This window comes from Eucalyptus grandis, chromosome 4 (assembly GCF_016545825.1).
Source record: "Eucalyptus grandis isolate ANBG69807.140 chromosome 4, ASM1654582v1, whole genome shotgun sequence".
Classification (NCBI taxonomy): domain Eukaryota; kingdom Viridiplantae; phylum Streptophyta; class Magnoliopsida; order Myrtales; family Myrtaceae; genus Eucalyptus; species Eucalyptus grandis.
In genome coordinates, this window is record NC_052615.1 from 30,334,874 (window position 1) to 30,355,089 (window position 20,216).

General features: G+C 37.8%; 1 protein-coding gene and 1 pseudogene across 1 annotated transcript; one reads left to right on the forward strand and one right to left on the reverse strand.

Moving 5' to 3' along the window:
• Positions 1-9,709: 9,709 nt before the first annotated feature.
• On the reverse strand, positions 9,710-12,563 carry LOC120292960 (annotated as a pseudogene).
• A 4,713-nt stretch (positions 12,564-17,276) lies between these two features.
• LOC120292959 (heavy metal-associated isoprenylated plant protein 39-like) lies at positions 17,277-18,185 on the forward strand. Its single transcript, XM_039311574.1, has 3 exons — positions 17,277-17,352; positions 17,548-17,626; positions 17,796-18,185. Exons 1-3 carry the CDS (start codon positions 17,344-17,346, stop codon positions 17,978-17,980), a joined length of 273 nt encoding a protein of 90 aa, XP_039167508.1. The 5' UTR covers positions 17,277-17,343; the 3' UTR covers positions 17,981-18,185.
• Positions 18,186-20,216: the final 2,031 nt, after the last annotated feature.

The window sequence follows — 20,216 nt, forward strand, 5'->3', positions numbered from 1 at the left end:
CGTGGGCTAAAGGCCTTAGACTCCTTTGAGATGCAATTGCATCTTCTAAAGTCGGTTAAAAATACGAACCAAACGCGTTTTGCATTTGGCCAAAGACTTTAGAGTCCAAATGAGCATTTGCAATGCTGGACCAAACAAGTTAGAGCAAGTCGAGACAAAGTCATTGCCCAATGTAATTCACCTCGACCTCAATGCGTTGTTTCCGTTCTATATAAAGAGGTTCCTTATTTCTTGAAGGGTTTGGATGGTAGGGTTGTCTGAGTACGTACGTGACATGCCCCAATTAACTAAGCTTTTGTCAAATTTTGTGATGCTATCCTTTGACGTATAAATAGGCATTTTTCCTAAAACTCACTTATCTTGATATTGACTTTGGAGTTTAATGCCCTTATGTCAAAGTGCGACTCTCGTGAATTAATTCTAGTTTCACTCGTCATTCAAGACCGCTCTCTTCCTATTCGTTTTTTACTTGTTTATTTGGTAAATACTGTTTGTTACCAATGGTAACTTAGTACATTGATAATTTGGTACGCACTATGCAACCCCGACCCGGACCCCAATCCTGACCCGGATTAGTTAGAGAGAGTCTCCGGCATTCGCGCCTGCAATCATGTGACGCATTCCAGCGGAGTGCACCACGAGGTTTTGTCAACTCACGAGACAGTATTTTGTCAACTCACTACAAATACATTCACCCAAAAAGGAAAATAAAATCTAAATTACCATAATTACTAATGGGGTGGGCTTGTCTTATGAGAATTAATTATTGAAAAATATATTTTTAAAAATAATTATTGATATCACTTATAAAATTGAATCGATAAAAAATTATTTACCATTTACATAAACATTAGGCTATGAATTATTCTTGATAACAAAATTATTTTTTATCAACTAATTATTTTAAGCGATATAATTTATCATTTTTAAGAATATATTTTTAAATTATGCATTTTGTATATCTGAGATTTTTTTTTTTTTATAATAACACGTCAGTTTCGTGGAACAAACATGAGAGTCAGTTCAAGACATTGATTGGGCATGACACCTTCAATGCTGTTATATAGATGAGGTTCGGTTTGCATTAGTGCCTAATTGTATTATATTTTCTGGAGTTGCTGGTTATGCTGTTCTCGTGTCATTACATTTCTAATTTATGCCCATGTTGGCCATGTTGGCCATGTTAAATTTAAAAATAATAATAAGGATACATATGTACGGAGTTCACTCATTGAGAGAGTTTATGGATTACAATCAAAGCTAGCTAGTGCAGGGAAGAAATTTCAAACAATCTTTTTTTTTTTTTTTATCCTGAGTTAATGTTAGAATATATATTTTATGAGCCAAATAAGGTGAAGACCCGAATATGAGATCACATTTGTTGGGGTGACAATTTGAACATCTGTTGTGTCTTGTATGCTAGTCTCTACATGCATATCAGTTTTCAACGCAAGATCAACCTCAGGGCTTAATGATATTAAAAAAAAAAAAAAACACTGGTTTATGAAAAATTAGAACAACCCCTTCTCTCATTTTTGTGTCAAAATTGAAAAGGAATCTCAAATAATCTCCACCCACCTCAATATAAAATTAAACCGTCCCATCATTAAATCTAGTGTAATGATGTATAAGAAGTACATATCTTTCTAGCTACCACAACTTGTATTTTAAACTGAAGGAGTCTGATGTTGTGAGGGGGGGGCAGGTTAATTGAATATGTGGTCCAATTCATGGGGTGCGCAATTATATAAATATGTAATCATCCCCACACTATTTTAATGCCCTATGATTGCCTTTCCTTTTTTTGTCACAAACTCGATGACTTTTGCATAAGGCAGAGGCGACAGAAGACAATGGGGAAATTTGTTTAGACATGAAGGGTCCATGCCGACTATACTTCCAAGCAAGACATTATAAAGCTTGGAGTATATTTTAAGGAAGAAGGAACTAATGATTCCCAACATGCGGCGTGATTCAGTGAGGTCGAAGGTCCCTGAGCTCAGGCACGTGTCGGTCCTTGGTGGTCCAGAAGATGAGATGGGAAATCAGATATTTTGGTCTCTATTTAATGCGTGGGTTAGCTAGGTGTGAGCCATCGTACGCTGTAATTATGTCATTAAGAATTCATAATTTTAACAAGGAGGAAAATATGGGTCATAAATGAGGAAAAAAAGCCTTAAATTCAATATTTAAAAAAAAAAAAAGGGAGAGAGAAAAGAGAGGGCGGGGAGGAGTGGGGCCTATGTGGCTGGGAGTTTCGACGATTTTGATGTTGCGTTCTAGGGGAAGACCATTACATTTACGTGGAACAGGTTCAATTGTCTTCTTGTATCTTGTTGGGAGCAAGCCCATGTGCTTTCTTTCATTGAGATAGGACCCTCCCTTTTATGCTTTGGGGACTTTTTTTGTTAGGTCTCTACATTTAACTTGCTCCCATTGACCGACGGGTGTCGTCGGACCAAGTCGGTCGAGTCGATATGCTGCCAAGGCCAAGCACGACCTGACTAGCATGTGTGGTGCTTGAAGCTCGATCAAAACTCGATTGGATATCAATTTTCCCACTCAATCTTGATTGACTAGAAAAATGGAGAGACTCAAGATCTATTTCTAGATTACAATTAACTTATAAACACAATTTGAGCTTGAATCTAATAAGCTTGAATGTAATGCAAATTTAAATATACCGTGTCTATTTTTATATGCATCAAATGTTTCTAAAATTAATAACAAGAGCTTGACCAAGCTTGCAAGCTTATCAAGATCAATATGAATAAGCTCAAGCTCGATAGAACAAGATACTTACATAGCTTGAGCTCAAGCTCCACTTGAGATTAGGCAAGTGGATCTTGAGTAGTCATTGAGTTGGACTCAAGACACTCGAGTGCCTTCATTCAGTTTCACCCCTACCATTGATCCATCTTCGATATTTCCAATTTTTTTCTCACCCTTTTTACATAATTCTAATCATGTTATGATTTATAATTGAATGAATGAATGAGGAGGCCGAACTAACAATCATGTTAGAATGCAAGGTCGCTTGATTTTCAATTGTGAAATCTGATATGCCACGCTGCATTAACCATATAGCAGTCAAAATAAAAGAAAAGAAGATTCGCAAGAATCAAATCTGACGCTTCCTAATTGCAGTTAGTTGGATAGATCTCGATACTATAGAGATGATCCTGTCAACTTCGCCTTCCCCTCCTATAAAACTTGTGATAAAAAGTAATTAGCGAGCTATGATGGGTCATCCACTGTCCTTGCTCTAATTATGCATCTGTCCCGCTAAAGCTGAGGATTAGGTCAGCTATCTTCTTCAGTAAAATAGTTGATTCAAGATCAAGAAACTCCAACGGCTTGTTAATAATTGAACATAGCATAAAAGCGAGAGTACATAATTTGGTGAAGAGACACATAAACCCAAGAGCCTAATTTTCCCTAGATACATGGGTTTGTGCTTATATCAGATCTTAGCATTTCATTTTCATCGTCAAGAGCCGTGTTTCTCGAGGAGTCGCTTTTTACTAGGCTGCCTTGTTTTCGTGAAAGTCGAACATACATGTAACGACGGTTTTTCGTGACAGTTTATCAAATCGCCTCATATTTTTCACCACTCCTTAAAAACAGTGGATTAAAATTCCAATTTATATTGAATTTCAGTAAGATCAAAGTTTTAAAAGTTCAAGAATGAAATAAAAAGGAGATTAGAACACGAGATCTTTATCCATATATATAATTTATATTCCTTTTTTTTTGAGTAAATTGGCCTACATCTGGGAGGGACATTAACATCGTACTAAGAAAATGCTTTAAGTTGGTTATGGGAAAGCATTCAAAAGCAGTTTGATGTCCACATCGCTCCATCAGGCCAGAATGTTGATCAGTCGGTCGCTCGAAGACAGAGATCGAGGAACAACGACAGTAGCTCAGCTCAGACCAAACACTCTTCGTTTTGTACAAGAAACTGAGCCACATCATTGGGTTTGTTGCTACGTCTTCAGCAACAGGTCAAATCTTTTCTTCTCGCACCATTTTTTTTAATTCAATATTTCTATAAAATCAATAATTTTAAAACTATTTTTTTAATTAAAGCATAATGAGAAAATGATATTAATGGTCTATGAACTTGGGTTCAATGTGCCATGTGGTTTTGAACTTTTAATTTTCTCGATATAATCTATAAATTTTGATCCAATAATCCTTAAAATTCAAAATATTTTCATATGGTGTGAGGATTATATTGAACATTTACTAATAATTCTAGGACCACATTGAATAAATTAAAACTTAGAGCTTATATTGTACATTGGGCCAACGACCACCTTGCACAAATTTAAAATTTTGGGACTATATTGTACATTGATCAAAATTCAACAACCATTTGTACTATTATCCCAAGCATGGACAATGTCCTTGAGATAGTAACTTTTTTAAGTGAATATGGTAATGGTCAAGAAATTATAGAGAAAAACCTTATAAAACATGATAGAGTACCGATAGATAGGAATAGTTTTCGAATAAAAGGTAATGGGAGAAATTATCCATGTAGTCATAAACCTATTGTATTAATCTTGGTTCAATCCTAAACTTTTCATTTTTGCTGCTTTAGTGCTAAATATTTTAGCAAAATATTAATGTAGACCTCTGACCAATTGTCACTGAAAATTGTTAACATGGCGGTGTGTCACATAGGATAGCCAGTGTGAATAGACCACCACGGCAGCGATTTCTAGCTATAATTGACCAAGATGATTATATTGAAATTTCATGTAAATGTATAGGGTTGTATTAACAAAATTGAAAAGTTTATGACTGAATTGACATTTATACAATATGTTTAGGACTGATTAAGTAATTTTCCGACCAATTTAGGTATCTTATCTATGTTCCCTTATTAGTAGCTATTTATTCTCAAAGTTTGTTAAATGGAAAAACAAATTCTAATCAAGATAGACTGCTCTCTAAAAACCTCTATTGAGTTCATAAACCATTTTGAAAAATTATGAGCACGACCAAAATTTTGATCGTAGAACTAAATAGGTGCATAATATCTATATATTTCATTTAATGTTTATAAATAAATCAAAAGGGAAGGGCGCAATTCGTTCTGTTTTATTTTCATCATTTTCTGCCGTTCTCTCTTTTGTGTTCTATTCTCCTACATGCAAACAGTTAATTTCAAACAATCCTTACAAATTAGCTAAATACTAGTCCAGAGACTAGGCCTCGTAGCTAGACACTCTATGTGCATGCGGAAAATAATTATGTAATAGGCATTGGACCGATCTAAGAGGGCAAAAATAATTTTGACATGATATGCCTTAGGAAAGAGGAAAGTCACTTCTTAAATGCCGAGAAAGATGTGGAGCCTTACTTGACATAAACGACTCTCTCAAACCCTAATACACATAGATTTGGTTGTGAAGCTTCCTTTCGTTCCTAATGACACTACCCATTTCGTGGATTTGGCGCACATACCTTGTAAGCCTCTAAGCTCATCCTAACCTACAATATACTAGTGGCATGGCGGCAACACGCGGTGTAGTAGTTAGATGGGGACGTGATTTGATCTATTAAAGCTCTAATACTCCTTTCACGCATAAGACCAAGGCATAGAAGTGAATTGTAGTTAAGAGTTAAACGAGGGAATCATTGTCTAAAATTTTTAAATCTAATGTACAATGGCCAACTCAATTCTAAACCTTTTAATTATGTCAATTTAGTATTGAATCTTTTGACGACTTGTCAATGTGGTTATTTTGGTTAATTTGGTTGGAAATAGCTCATGTGATGGTTTAATAATCGCTAACCCTACTACGTGGCATGTCTAACACTCATGTGGATCAATTCTTTCCTTCTTTTTTACCTTCTCTGTTTTCCTTTTTTCTTTCTCTATTTCCCTCTACTAGTTGCTAGGCCTTGGTGATAGTCAGTAGAGGTTGCTTGGATCTGGCAAGGCAAGGTTCACCCTTGCAAAAGGTTGGCAAGGGATGCTCTTGCTAGAACGGATGCAATGACCATCACTATCACCAATGCTTGCGCAATTGGCGGAAAAAAAAATAGGAAAAAAAAATGAAAAGAAAAAGAAATTCAAAAAAATTCAAAAATCAAGGCAATTTATTAAATTGCAAAAATAGTCAATGCTAGCGTTTATTGTGTGAAATAAGATGCCGACATCTATGTTAGTGATTTTTGGTTAATATTGGCCGAATGATTATATTGGCAAATCGTTAAAATGTTTAAGACTAAATAGACATAATTAAAAGATTTAGGATTGCATTAGCCGTCGTACAATAGGTTTATGATTTATTGAATAATTTTCCCACTAAACGAAGGATATGACAATGCTTGAATACACCGAATCCCTAGCTTTGATAACAAATTTTATTAGACTCTTACTAAGTTTTCTGAAAACTTTAATTGCCGAATGAATGTAGAATTTGATATTTTCTTTTTGATCGATGAAGAGGATTGTTCGTAAAAAATGACAAAGCCTATACTTGTGGTTTAATATCTAGATTACAATGTACTTGAACTAAGACTTAGTTTGTTAAATGACATGCAATATTGCAGCATGGCTGTGTTAATCGAAATTTTATCTATTTTAGGACACATGAAAACAAAGTAATATCGAGATGAGGTTTTGAGATTGAGAAAAATATGTTTGATTTCGTCATGCCAAGCAACTACCCAATTATGAGAACCGTGATTTTCACGAACACCCGTTGAGATTGTGACATGTTCAAGATTGAAATTTATTTACTATCCATAGTAAAATATCTCATTTTATACATTTTAAGCATTTTCTTTAGCGAAAGTAAGCTTACAACCGATAATCAAAAAGCAAGGAAACAAAAATGAGTTATCCAAAATATTGATAATGGAAAAAAGGTGTGCATTCATTGCGCAGAGGAAAACAGTGCAAAAGTTATTTGCACGGATGTATGTTGACATTTCGTGAAAATGATGATAACATATTTATCGATGCTGAATTCGCGAAAAAAAAAAAAAAAAAAAGTACCACAATCATTGCCGTGAACGGTCAAGAGCAAGGCCTACCGAGTTAGGTAGAAAATTTGATTAATGAGCATGGTCCTTGCGTTGTTTTCCGATCTTCGAATATAAGGGGGAAAAAAGGACCTGGAGAGAGCTTCCCCACCGGTCAAAATTGAGCTTTGACATGGTAAACAAACATGGTATAAATATATGCTAGGCACAGAAACTTATGTTGAAAGGGGCAAAACATTTCATTCAATTGAAGGAAAATTCGTGTTATGAGTAAATAGTTCATTTAAATGGAATATTTTTTTTTTATTAAATAAGATTAATTATTCCCGGCATATTCGTTAACAAGATTCATATGAAAATTGGGGTGAATTATTTTCAACCCCTTATAACAAAAGACACTTCCTTTTATTGTGTAATGACCAAAGTACCCTTCTATCTTCTTCCTCCAATATGCTTCAACTTTGTATTGACATGTCTCTCTCGAGCACCTCCGCTTCATGTGCAAAAATTTGCTACCCAGCTACCATCACCTCGCCACATCAGCACCACCACCCACCTTCGTGCTATCATCACTTTGCAGTCCTCTCTCTCTCTCTCTCTCTCTCTCTCGTTTGCATGGTCATCTCCCTCGATCTATTTATCCCACCATGTCTCAGCTTAGTTGTCCTTTTGTTGTTGATGAATGGCCCAAAGCTTGACATCGTGTCGAGCTCCTTCGTGGCCGACATGGAGCTCGACTCTCACACATCAAGAGTAGGGAGGGAGGAAGCGAGAGGGAGAGATAGACTATGTATAATCGATGAGTGATATGATGGGCAAAATGGTTATAATCGGGAGGTGGGTATAATCAACAAGTGGCTATAATTGAGAGGTAGGTATAATCGGCAAGTGGGTATAACTTACACAAGGTTAATATCACTTAGGTCTAGTTTCGTTATTTTCACATTTTTCGCATCCAATATTCTACCACATGTCATGGAAATCAATCAAACACATCTTAAATATGTAAGATTTTATTGAGACAAGTTAAATCATGATAGTACCTCAACACACCATTATTAAGGCTTGCTTACACTTATCATCAAATTCAAACTAAATTAACAAACATTAATCAACTAAGTCAAGAGTACAAAGTAGATCAACCTAACTTAACCCCTAGAGTTTTCACTTAACTTAACAAAAGTTGGACAACTCAAAGCTTTAACCACCTACAAAGCAAGATAATTAAGAACAAGGATTAACAACTTTCAATCTTTTAACAAAACTAGTTTAAGAAAAGAGAATAAAGTCCACCAAATCACCTTGTAAACTCTTGAAGTGTGAAATTTTGAAGCTTTGACATGACAATAATGGAATCCTCGCCTTCTATTGAAAGATTAGAAAGTGAAAATATAAGAGAAAAGCGACGGAAGATCTCATTTTCTTCACAAGAACAAGTCGGAGTAATTTTGAGACTTGAAGAGGTAAGAAGACACAATCATAGGGCCAAAGGGAATGAATTGAGAAGACTACTCAAGAATTACTAAGAGATAAGAACAAGTAACTAAGGTAAAAAGAAATGATGACATGATATTAAAAATGCTACATGGAAAGCGTGAGAGATGTGTTCTGGTTAGAAAGTTACAAGTAGCATAATCATAGGGTCCATCCAATGGTACGACTAAGGGGATGAACTTAGAAGAGAGTTACAAGAGATAAGAATGAATAACTGAGGTTAAAAGTAATGATGGCTCGATGTAAAAAACACTTTGTTGAAATTGAGTGAGAAAAGTAAAAATTAGAAAAAGACAAATAACCCATTTCGAAGTAGACATTTTGTTAAGTGACCAAGATATCTAGTAATTCGGTGTATAAATAAGGAAAATGATATCATTTATAAATTATGATAAGTCTGAAATATATTTTGAATCTACTAAAATTATTAGTGAACAATATCGGATGTCAGGAAAATCTCAACGTATCAACACCTTTATATAACAAATATGGTAATACTGTCGCTCTACCCTATTAAAGTACATGTCAACATCTATCAATTTAACCCTAAAGCAAATTCATGTTTCGTACCTTTTGCACCCCACCAAATTGATGACCCAACTAGATTCCTATGTGCCATCCAAAACTCCAAGCTAAATAATACTCAACTTTATAACCCAAACATTATTACCGATTTGGATGTCACATCGGCGGGGAGGAGTGGGCCACAACGGTGGGGTGAGAGGAGGTAGCCCCGTTCACTAGCAAAGACTTCACCTGATGGAGGCAATGAGCGGTCGGGCAGTGGCTGAAGAGGAGGGGAAAGAAATCAGGACTAGAAATGATAATGGACATTACTTTAGATTGTTCCTTTTGATCGCATCCAGTTCAAAGTGAGATTCATATCAGATAACGATGTATTTGGATTGTCGTTGATCTCTATCTCACTTTCCATCTTCATCTTTCCAGTGTAAGCTTTGCTTGATCAAAAGGAAGGTATAGTGGAATGCAAGCAAAAGTTGTCGCCTTTAAATTGTTCCGTGACCTTTCTTTCAGGGTAAGTAAAAGATGTGAGCGCTAAGCTGTTTCAGCTGTGCAAGCCAAGAGGCGGTCAACCAAGCGAAAAACAGAAAGAAAAGGGTTGCAAAGACATTAAGATAACGAAGAAACAGCCAGTGGAAATGAGTGCGCGTGTTGAAGAGAGGATACAGGATGGATTAGAGGGTGATTTGATCGCTGCCCAATAAAATGAATGTTTTAGCCTCATTGAGATGGAAATAGTCCGCCTCTAAAAACTATACACGTGATCTCGATAATGACAGTAGAAATCAATTAAAAGCTGCACCGGGAATCAAGCTGCTGAACACCTCCTCCCCGCTGCCACTTGGACTGGCCATTGTTCCCAAGCTATGGATTTCTAGTGGATGTAGTTATCAAGTCAAATACTCTTCGTAGCTACGACGCGATGCCAAAAAAAGATAGTTTGATTTACAAAGTCAGTCTCTTGCTCCGTTTACAAGACAAGAATCCGATTCTGCACATGTACCCAACTAAGCTGATCTGTTCTGAGACTTTTGCCAGAACTCATTTTCCCACCTCTCCACCCTCCTGATTGCACTGGCACTTTTCCTCCACATGGCATCGACCAATTTGGGCTCGTATGGTGGAGGCATAGTGCATGGGCCTGTAGCAGATGGGCTCATGGTCAATGACTCCACCATGAACTCCTTCTCCGTCCCACCTGCAGGGCAAGCCATTAGCTCAGAGCAGACCTCCACTGCTCCTTCTGGGACCTCTGGCTCAAACCTGAGAAGCTTGGCGTATTCATTCATCAGTTGAAACATGTAGTCGTACACATTGCTCATCTTCACTCGCTCTTGGATGAAGTCACTTGAAGCCTTCCCTATCTCTCGTGCCTATGCAAGTCCATCGAGAATTGCGCCCGTAAGGCCAACACGCTTACCATGGAATTCAACTGTAGCTGCTAGAGAAAACGTTTACCTTTGCTTGTGGCTATTGCCCCAGTCCACGGCGAATTTGAGGGATCGGCACTTGTCCTCAGTTCTGATGGGCCAGTAGTGCTGCAAGGGGTTGAGGCTCCTGGTGAAGAAATCATAGAACTGAGGCTTCACCAGTAGAGTCGTGGAATCACAGGCCAGGATGTACTTCTCACTGACCGACCACGCATACCCTTCTATGTAGATCTTGAATCTAGCCACAACATGTTCATTCGTAAATTCAGATCTCTAACATACCAAGTAAAGTAAAGCTGTTTTTGCTTATGGAAATGATACGGTTGGTGTTGCTGAGAGCTTGATCATCACCTGTGTGCGCATTGGCGTGCTAGGTCTGAGTTCTTGAATCCTTGTTGTGATTCAAGGATCCAATCCTGCAAAATTACCGTATATTCAAGCATATGAAGTTCCTAAGTTTACAAACTCAAAGTGACCAAGCAGTTAGAATTAGTCGGCGAAACAAGCTAACGATATACACGAAAGCTGTTCGTGATTATAGTCAAATAAGGATAGAGTGGATTCTACAGGCTTGAATGTCGAAACCCTAGAAGTTCCCATATCATTCTTAGTTGAAGGAGTTACATCAACTTCCTACATTTGTAATCTGACTTCACACGTGGATAGGAACCGTTATTCAGTAATCCATTGTTCATAGTAAATATATACCTGGATGAACAAGCGAGCATTCCAATCTTGGGTCTCAGAAACGTTGCACTTGAGGAGGTCTCTTCTGGATTCAGCCACAAAAGGGTTTCCTTTCCAATATGCGTGCGGTTCTCTTTCTATCCATTTCTTCCTCTCATTCCCTTGTTTCAGCTCCATCTGCAGCCTCTCCCATGGCTTTATATTAATCTCAGCCCTTCATAAATTCCGAGGAAAATAAAAAAAACTCAGTACAGATATATATATATATATATATATATATATATATATATATGTGTGTGTGTGTGTGTGTGTGTGCAATTATTTGGTAGTAACTAGATGAGAGAAATCAATTTCCTCCCAATCCTAATCAAACATTTTCTTTTAATAAGAAAAAAGTGAGAAGGAGGCAACTAGCACAGCTACCCTATTACTTGTAACCATATAGATCTATCATGCTATGGGATCTATCAAGCCTCGATTAGACAATTTTATGGTAACTTTTCCAAAGTCTATTTTCACATCATGAAAAGACACATTTTATGATCCCAACGATTAATGTACGGTCATATTCGATTTTTTCAATCGGAATCTTTAAAACTATATCTGTCCATTCCTGGTAATATGCTATCTCCAGCCGACAAAGCAAAGAGGCCATGGAAAAAGAAAAGACATCAAATGACCTCAACCGGTAGGTGCCCGTCGCTAGCACGAGGGGCCGAAACCCTCAGTAAAATTCATTTCGCATCTCAAATAATTCTCTCCCGCATTCTCTCTCCCGCATTCTTCAAAGATAACTTTTTTTTTCCCAATCGAAGTACTTTCTTTAACTTTTCTACTTGTGGGCTAAATTTAACAACTACAACCGGAAAACTACTGTCATTATTGATCCAAATTCCGTATGTTCTAATGATTGTCTTTATAACATGAACCGACTCCATGCAAGCATTTCTCCGATTTTATATTCCCGTACTAAAGATTGAATCAAAAGACAGACCAAAAATGACGAGGAATGTTAATCAATTACATACCAGCCCCAGAAGGACCAATCTGGGAAGACGATGTCCATCGTCCATCGATCCCCGCAATACCGGAACAACGGTGGCGGGCTTGTCGCATTCTTCCCCGGTAGTGCCGCGACTGAATCACCGGCTGGTCGTCGCAGTCAAACATGAGCTCCAAATCGGGTATTTGACCGGGATACCTCCTCAGCAATTGCAAAATACCCCACACGGTGAACATGTCCCTAGTTTGTATTGACTTCCGATACTTTTCCACATAAGCTTTGCCTTTGATGATCACTAGGCGAAAATGGGCGGTCGGTTTCGCCCTCTCCACCATGTCCTCGTGATTCCTGAGTCCTTCCACGGACGCAGATCTTCATGGATCCACCGGAAATAATCTGGGCAATCGGGTTCCGTTGATGGGTCTTGCGGCGAAAACGACGTCGGATAGTTTGTTGGGCAGGTTTGGGTCTGGTTTTCGGAGCTGCAATTCAGTGGGAATTCGAGCTTCTTCGGTTGGAGATTAAGCTGGTTCTTATCCGAGATGACTATACTTTGATTACTTGGATTACCCGCAGAGATTGTAGACTGAAACAAAGGAAAATTTCATTAGACAATTGTCCAGCAAAAACAGACATGTATGGAGTTTGACGTTCCAACATTTACAGTATGTACAATTAATATAGATGTACTAATCCGCTTGCTCGCCAATTTTTTTTTTTTTTTTTGAAATTAACCATGACTTCCTCAACAAGCCTAGAATCAGAATTTCGATAAAGAAAGAGTGAGAAAAGAAAGTGATAAATTGTAGCGCAAAAGACACCAAAAAAGTTTAAGATCAAATTATATAAAGTAGCTAGAAGCGATACGAGGCAACTAGAAACACCAACAGAAGGAATGAGAAATCACCGTGTCAATCTTCAAAGTGGAGTTGAAAGCAAGAGCAGCAAGGATCAACAAGAATAGCAACAAGGAAGGAACCACAGGGAGGATCCTTTCTTAAGTGGAGAACGCCAAATCGCCGTCCTTCTGGCGAAGCGACTCCGCAAGGCCCGTGGTCCGCAAGACGGTGCTCGGTAATCTTTGCATGGCGTGCGTTTGATTTCTTGAGGATTTTGTGATTCACTGGCTATGGGATGAGAGAGAGAGAGAGAGAGAGAGGCATGTACAGAGAGCCCAGTTTCTTGCTGAAGCTAGCGTTTCGCCTTGGAATAGTTGGCTTAATTCGTGGTTGGGATGGGCAGGGTTGTGTTTTTTAGTGGCAAGTTGGAGAAAGCGTGGGATTGCATCTGCCCAGTCATCATTATTCTTTCACTTCGATTGATGACTCGCATGTGATACGTTTCCTTCTTTGATTATTAATTAGTGGTGGAAGCTAGTCTGGTTTTCAAAGAATGAGAAGTCAAGCACATGCCCTACATGCTACAGTACTAAGGTAAACTCTAGACGCATGATTCCCCCCTAGACATTCCACAAATGTACAAAGAAATGGGGGGTTTCTATCTATTCTCGGTCCCACAAAGAAGTATGATTAGCAAAGGAGCGGCCCTTTCATCGGTTGGATTCCATGTCAACCGTACAATCTACAATATTAAGATTGACAAAACGACAAAAATAATTTTTAAATTTTCTTTTAATATTCAATGTTGTTTCTGAATTTTTAATTTACTCAATGTGATTTTTAAACTTTAGCCCAATGTGCAATATTAGTTATTAATTTTTAATTCGTTCAATGTGGTCCATAAACTTTTTATGCATATTTAACCTAGTTCCTAAATTATATGAAAGTGTTTAATGTCGTTCATGAATTTAAATTAATGAAAAGATAATATTGAATATTTTTATATAGTATATGGGTTAGTTTAAACATTTAACAAAATTTTAGGGAACATATTGTATAAATTAAAAGTTCAAGGGTAATATTGTGCATTAGGCTAAAGTTAAGGACGTCATTAAATAAACTAAAAGTTTATGGATTATATTACACATCAGGTCAAATTTCAAAAAGTATTTATGACATCATCCCTAACACTTGTCCAATGCATCACACAGTTGATTGGGAAATTATTGAAGAACTCACCTTATTTTAGCAACAACCTCTACCCCGCCACGTCTAGCCATCGCATTCCATCGTCCCCTTGATTCTCGCCTTTGCCACATTAGTCTTGTAGCTACCTAAATGACAGAGGACCACATCTCTCTCTCTCTCTCTCCCCCTGCTTCCTCGAAGACCTCAATGCATTGTCAAGCTCTCCTCTCTTGACAGAGGCGTCTCTTGGGGGGTGGGGGCTATGATGTTGGAAGAGGAGACCGGCGTCTAATTGAGATGTTTGTTTCTGGAAGGTGGAGCAATTTAGAAAAATTACAAGGATAATTTGGGGAAAAAGGGATGATTTTGTGAATAAGTCTAGAATGTTGAATGACGAGAGATGGAATATTTTGGTATTAAATCCTGTATTTATGAAATAAAGAAAACAGTGAAGCATCTGGCTACCCAATCAGATACTTCATTTTTAGTACAAGGGGTTGTTTACCTTGTATTTTTAGTATAAGTCAGTGGCTAACCCTCCAAGTGTGGGCCATCCACCCTGGGCCTTGCACCTTTTGGGCCCTTTAGGTCACACAATATTCACAAGACATAACATACTTAGGAATTGGGCTTGGCTTTGGAATTGGCCCTCGGTAGGACATTGGCCCAATCCATTATTATCCTCATCGATATGCTATTGCTTCCAAGTTAATTCCAGTAGGGCAAGAAAAGAACTTTTTTGTTTCCCCACCTGTCTGCAAAAGGCGGTGAAAAATATGTCCTAAGGAAAGAAAAAAATTGTAATTTTGTTTAGATAAGATATGGATATAGTTTTTCCCAAACTAAATGAGATTTTTGTCAACTCTTTCCCATTAATTTTGACTTTTCCTTATCATTCCAATAACTCTAGTCCCTGTTGAACAAGTGAATTATTTCACCTGGTACAGCTTATAAAAATTTAAATTGTTTGAAAATTGAGATTAGTAAGCTTTTGGAAACAACGCAAGGGAAACAAAAATGCATTCTTCCATTGACAAATCGCATTTTATTGCAAGCAGAGTTACCGGCTACTGATTATCACCTTGGTAAGTTATTACCTCACTAACTAGCTAATTAGATATGAGACAACTGTTTAGATACACCAAGGAGGGTAAAAAGAACTTTGTCCTAGCAACTTTTGATGGCATAGTAGCAGTATCATTTTATGCTAAATCCAAAAGAAAGTACCGACTTATATCTCAGGATAGATAACTTTACTTTTTAAATGACAAAAAAATAAAAATAATGCACAAATTTTTGTTTGAGGGAAGAAAATATCCGTCGACTTGCACCCTTCTAACAAAAATGAGGTCACTTTTCAAATGACCCTAAAAAAGTACGAAGTTTTCTCTGAGGGACAAAAACATCCGCTATTGACTTTCTTCCATTCAACTACGTTTATTTGGCACTTTCAAAGCTAATGACAGTGATGTGACATGTCAATTAAGTGAAACAAGGCTGTTCCACTTTGATTATGATGGAGTATTTGCTAAATTCATAGCAAAATCCATGACTTGTCACCCCAATTTGCAAATTCCAAACACTAATTGAACTTCATGATTTACTCAAACTCCTCAAGTTAGCAGCAAAACGATGATTTGAAATCCAAATTTGCAAACTCGGTTGGGGGCAAAATTCCTAGCCATTTAATCTGCGAATTCAATTTGGAATTAAACTCTCTTTGGTCTCTTTGTTATTTGAAATTAATGACCCACGACCTCACTCAAATTACACCTTTCTTGTTAAAAAATCCATGGTGCCCTGTTGGCTTAGCTGATTTGTCCATTGTACTCATCACCGTCGTCAGCCATGTCGGATGCTACATAAGATTTTTGTGAGGAAAAGGTAATGGTCCATTTATTTGTCGCTTGAGTGAAAGTTTGCACTGTTCTTTTAGATTGTATTAATCCTTAGCATGACCTTAAACTGCTATGTTGAATCGGAGCCCTCCTCGAGGCGTAAATTGAGGAAAGGGTTAACTGCGGGGGGATTTGAAACCAAATTAGGGAACAACCCCGGCCAAACCAAGCTCTAATTCCCCTAGGTTGCCAGGGCGCGCATCTTGGAATGACGGCAGCTGGTTTTATAAAATGGTCCTTAGCATGACCTTAAACTGCTACACCGAATTGGAGTCCTCCTTGAGGCGTAAAATTGAGGAAAGGGTTAACCGTGGGGGATTTGAAACCAAATTAGGGAACAACCCCCGGCCAGACGAAGCTCTACTTCCCCTGGCTTGAGTGAAAGTTTGCACTGTTCTCTTAGATTGTATGAAAAGCGAAATTATTTTTTGCCCAGCAATTCATGCTTTTTTCAAACCCCTCATTTGGCCAATCTTAATACGCGTTACACGGCCAGCTACTTATGTAGAAGATCTTTATGTTCACCGAAAATGGAATTAATAAAAATTCACAGAAACTTGCAGACCAGTTCTTCAAGTCGTGGATCAATTAAACATGCATCATCTCCACATGGGAACAAATCCTAGCATTACATTTTTGTCTGTGGCACGTTCTTGCTGAGTCATTTCACCATCATGCTCGCTGTCCAGCGATTGAACACCCAGCATTTACACATTGACAAATCAAAAAACTAATATCAATCTATTCTAGAGCGCACTACTTTTATTAAATCTCTAATGTAGGAGCCGCCACACATGCTCGCCATGAAAACCAAAACCGACGACCACGCTCCGCGTGCAGAAAAGATTGGGCAACAAAAAAATTGAATTAAGCCAAGCAGCAAGCTCCGATATTAGACTGATTTATCTGGGCAGAGCCGACTCGAACCCGTCAATTCCAGGAGGGTAACAAGGCGACATTGAATCAGTGACGATGGTTTTGTTTTTTTTTGTATTTTTTTTTGGCTTGGAAGTATGAAAAGAAAAGAGATAATCAATAGAAGAGCTGGAATAACGGGCATGAGTTATGCTTCTTCCAAAAGCGGTGAGGCCAGCACGTTGACCTCCTCTCCATATTCAGCCCTCAAAGGTTTCTAGGAACAAACGTCTTCTCACATCATGTTCTCCAATAAGCTTATAAACCATGCGAATCCTATTCCCCCCCAGCACAAACCCTCAGTTCGCCTCGTGTCTCTTGTGTGTCAACCTTTGCAGCACCCTCTCCGCGAGCCTTCGATGGCACAAGTACGTGACAGGCTATCATGCTTTCTCTTCTTCTAGCAATTTTCCTTCTCTAGACGAGTCGTTATTGATTCGATGCCAGTATTATAGTCTTGCGTCCTCTGGTCATGAAAACCAGAGAATCAATTCTTGATACGAAATCATTTCTGTTTGTAAGCAATGTTACGTATCTAAATTTGTTTTTTATTTTTTTTATAGAAAGTGGTTGTCAAGCTCTTGACTATGAACGATGAGAAGATGAAGCAGAAAGCCATCGAAGCCGTTGCAGATGTTTATGGTACTAATAAGAGATCCTTCCTCATGTAAATTACCAAAGAAAAATCATCTATGTTGTTCATGCAAGAAGAATGCCTCAATGCATATGAATATTTGGTGCAAAATCAATTTTGAGCTTTAAGTTCAGTTGTATTGAGCTTCTTTTTGTTCCCTTGAAACCAATCTTTCAGGGGTTGATTCCATAGCAGCGGATTTGAAGGAGCAAAAGCTGACTGTGGTAGGTGACATGGACTCCATGGCTGTAGCAAAGAAGCTGAAGAAAATTGGAAAAGTGGACATACTATCTGTTGGCCCAGCTACAGAAGAAAAGAAGGAAGATAAAAAGGAGAAGAATAAAGATGGCGACAAGAAATAAAATTAAAAACACAGCATCCTCTTCAATTCATTTCAGTATTTCCAATTATTTAGACATAGAGAGCTACTGTGACATGCATTTGCCTGTTGTCTTATGTTTACAAAAGATAAAAGAAAAATGTGCAATTACTCGTGAAAAAGAATTATGCAGCATTTTTAGCGGCTCCATCTTTACTCAAGCGAAAATTTCAAATAAGGGTTTGAAGTGCCCCTATTTTTTTTTTATATAATAGTTTGAAATGGACATTGTTTAAAATAAGGTTTGAAGTGCCCCTATTTTTTTTTTTTTTTTTTTTTTATATAATAGTTTGAAATGGACATTGTTTAAAATGAGGACCCAAAATACTCTTATTTTCTCAAATAAGGGCACGGAGTGGACTTTAATTTAATTAATGGTATGAAGTGTCCATACCGATTTCAAAAAAGGACTTGAACTCACTAACTGTCATGGGTAATTTTATCTTTTAAAATTTTTAATTTCTTTCCTTTTTTTTTTCTTTCTTTTTCTTTTCAAAATAAAATTTAAAGGAATACGTAGGCGAGAGGGATTGTTGTGGCAGCTGCCCCATCACCGATGGGGCAAAGTGGCAAATCGTGGTCGCCAGTGCCTAGACGAGGGCTGGTGACCCTCATCGACCAAAGGTGAGGGTCAAAAGTGGGAGAGGCCAAGCGACCCTCGCCGTTATGGGGCGGCGGCCACAAGCACTTGTGTTTTTCTTTCTTTCTTTTTAGATTTTTAATTTAATTTAATTAAAATCTAACTTATGTTTGGACAAAAATGTCCCGATTGCTTGAATATTTTGCTGGCCTGCAAGCCGACGATGCTAGGTTCTTGTTTGAAACAATCATAATTATTTAAGCTTTTCTTTGAGATTGATATGACTATTTCAGACCTTATTTAAAATAAGGTTCACTTTAGGTCATTATTTGAGAAAATGAGAACATTTCTAACTCTTATTTGGAATTTTCCTTTACTTGATAACTTCTTTTCTATAATACGTTACAATTAAGGGGTATTTATATCCCAACAATACATATAAAGGAAATGGTCTTATTTTAGGAAACGACGAAGTATTAAATAATACCATCCATATCTAATAATATCTCTAATATCACCACCCACCTAGGTGGCGCCGCTGGGCGAGCTTCTCCCCTAACGCAAGGGGAGGAGTTCGATTCCCGGGCGTCGCAGGGTGACTTACCCGGTGGCACGTGTGTGGTAGCTAGCACGTGTTGCCCCTAGGGTAGGGGCATCTATGTTGCTGCCGTAATAATTTGGTATTTCTATCATTTTGACACTTGAGGACATGCTTGGAGTTGATATAGGGGCAAACTTAGCACTGCCCATTCATACTCATTTTTACCACTTTCTTTAACACCCGATGTTCTTTAATCTCAACTGTCTAAAATTTTTTAGCACTTCTAATTTACTCTCAATTGGATCACCTACACTTCCCGGTGATGTTCTTTGCCTCATACATTGAATAGAACTCCCCGTTGCCAAATGTTGCAGATAATACTTCGGCTCTTAGCCTATTGCCACCGGCTCTCCTCCGTTTTCTTCTATAGTAGGTTGCTTCCCTCTATCTCATCATGCTATTGTAAATCAGGAGCGTCCTGCAATGAAAAAGTCTTAATTGGGTATTGCATAGCTGCCGGACAGTCACTATCATACGAATATTCTCAAACCAATTGTAATAAGTAGTCCAACAATATACATCGAGCATATTTTTCGACCACGACTTCCTCTTGCTAGCTGAGCTCTATGCATGAAATTCAGAAAAGAAAACCACAAACAGTTGAACAGAATAGGATCAGAAGGGAGTATAAAGCGAAATAGCTAGAGCACGATCAATCTGATGATAACCGCTGCAGCACCTGGCGTTAGGGTTTTATAAGGTGGTACAAATCGAAATAGAGGAAGATTAATATACTAAATCTCAGCAAATCTTATCATAGTAAATATTGTCACACGATATACCTATTATGGACCTAAATATCAGTAAATATATTGTACAGAATAATACCCCCATAAATTTGAAAGACTACCGTGTAATTAATATGTGACCTATGATGGAAAGAGCACCACATCGAAAAACCGCACGGCAACATAATGGTGAAAAAGAGAAAGAAGGGATGGGCTCTCTCTCTCTTTTGGTATAGACCCCACGACGGGATATAAGCTCCATGGTAGAACACACCTCTAATAATTGTGTTGTTATAATCAAAAGGATTTA

Bases quoted from the DNA above. Each gene is read 5' to 3' on its own strand.
- LOC120292959 (XM_039311574.1), top strand. The intron at 17,627-17,795 runs GTACTAATAAGA...CCAATCTTTCAG, and splicing joins AGCCGTTGCAGATGTTTATG to GGGTTGATTCCATAGCAGCG.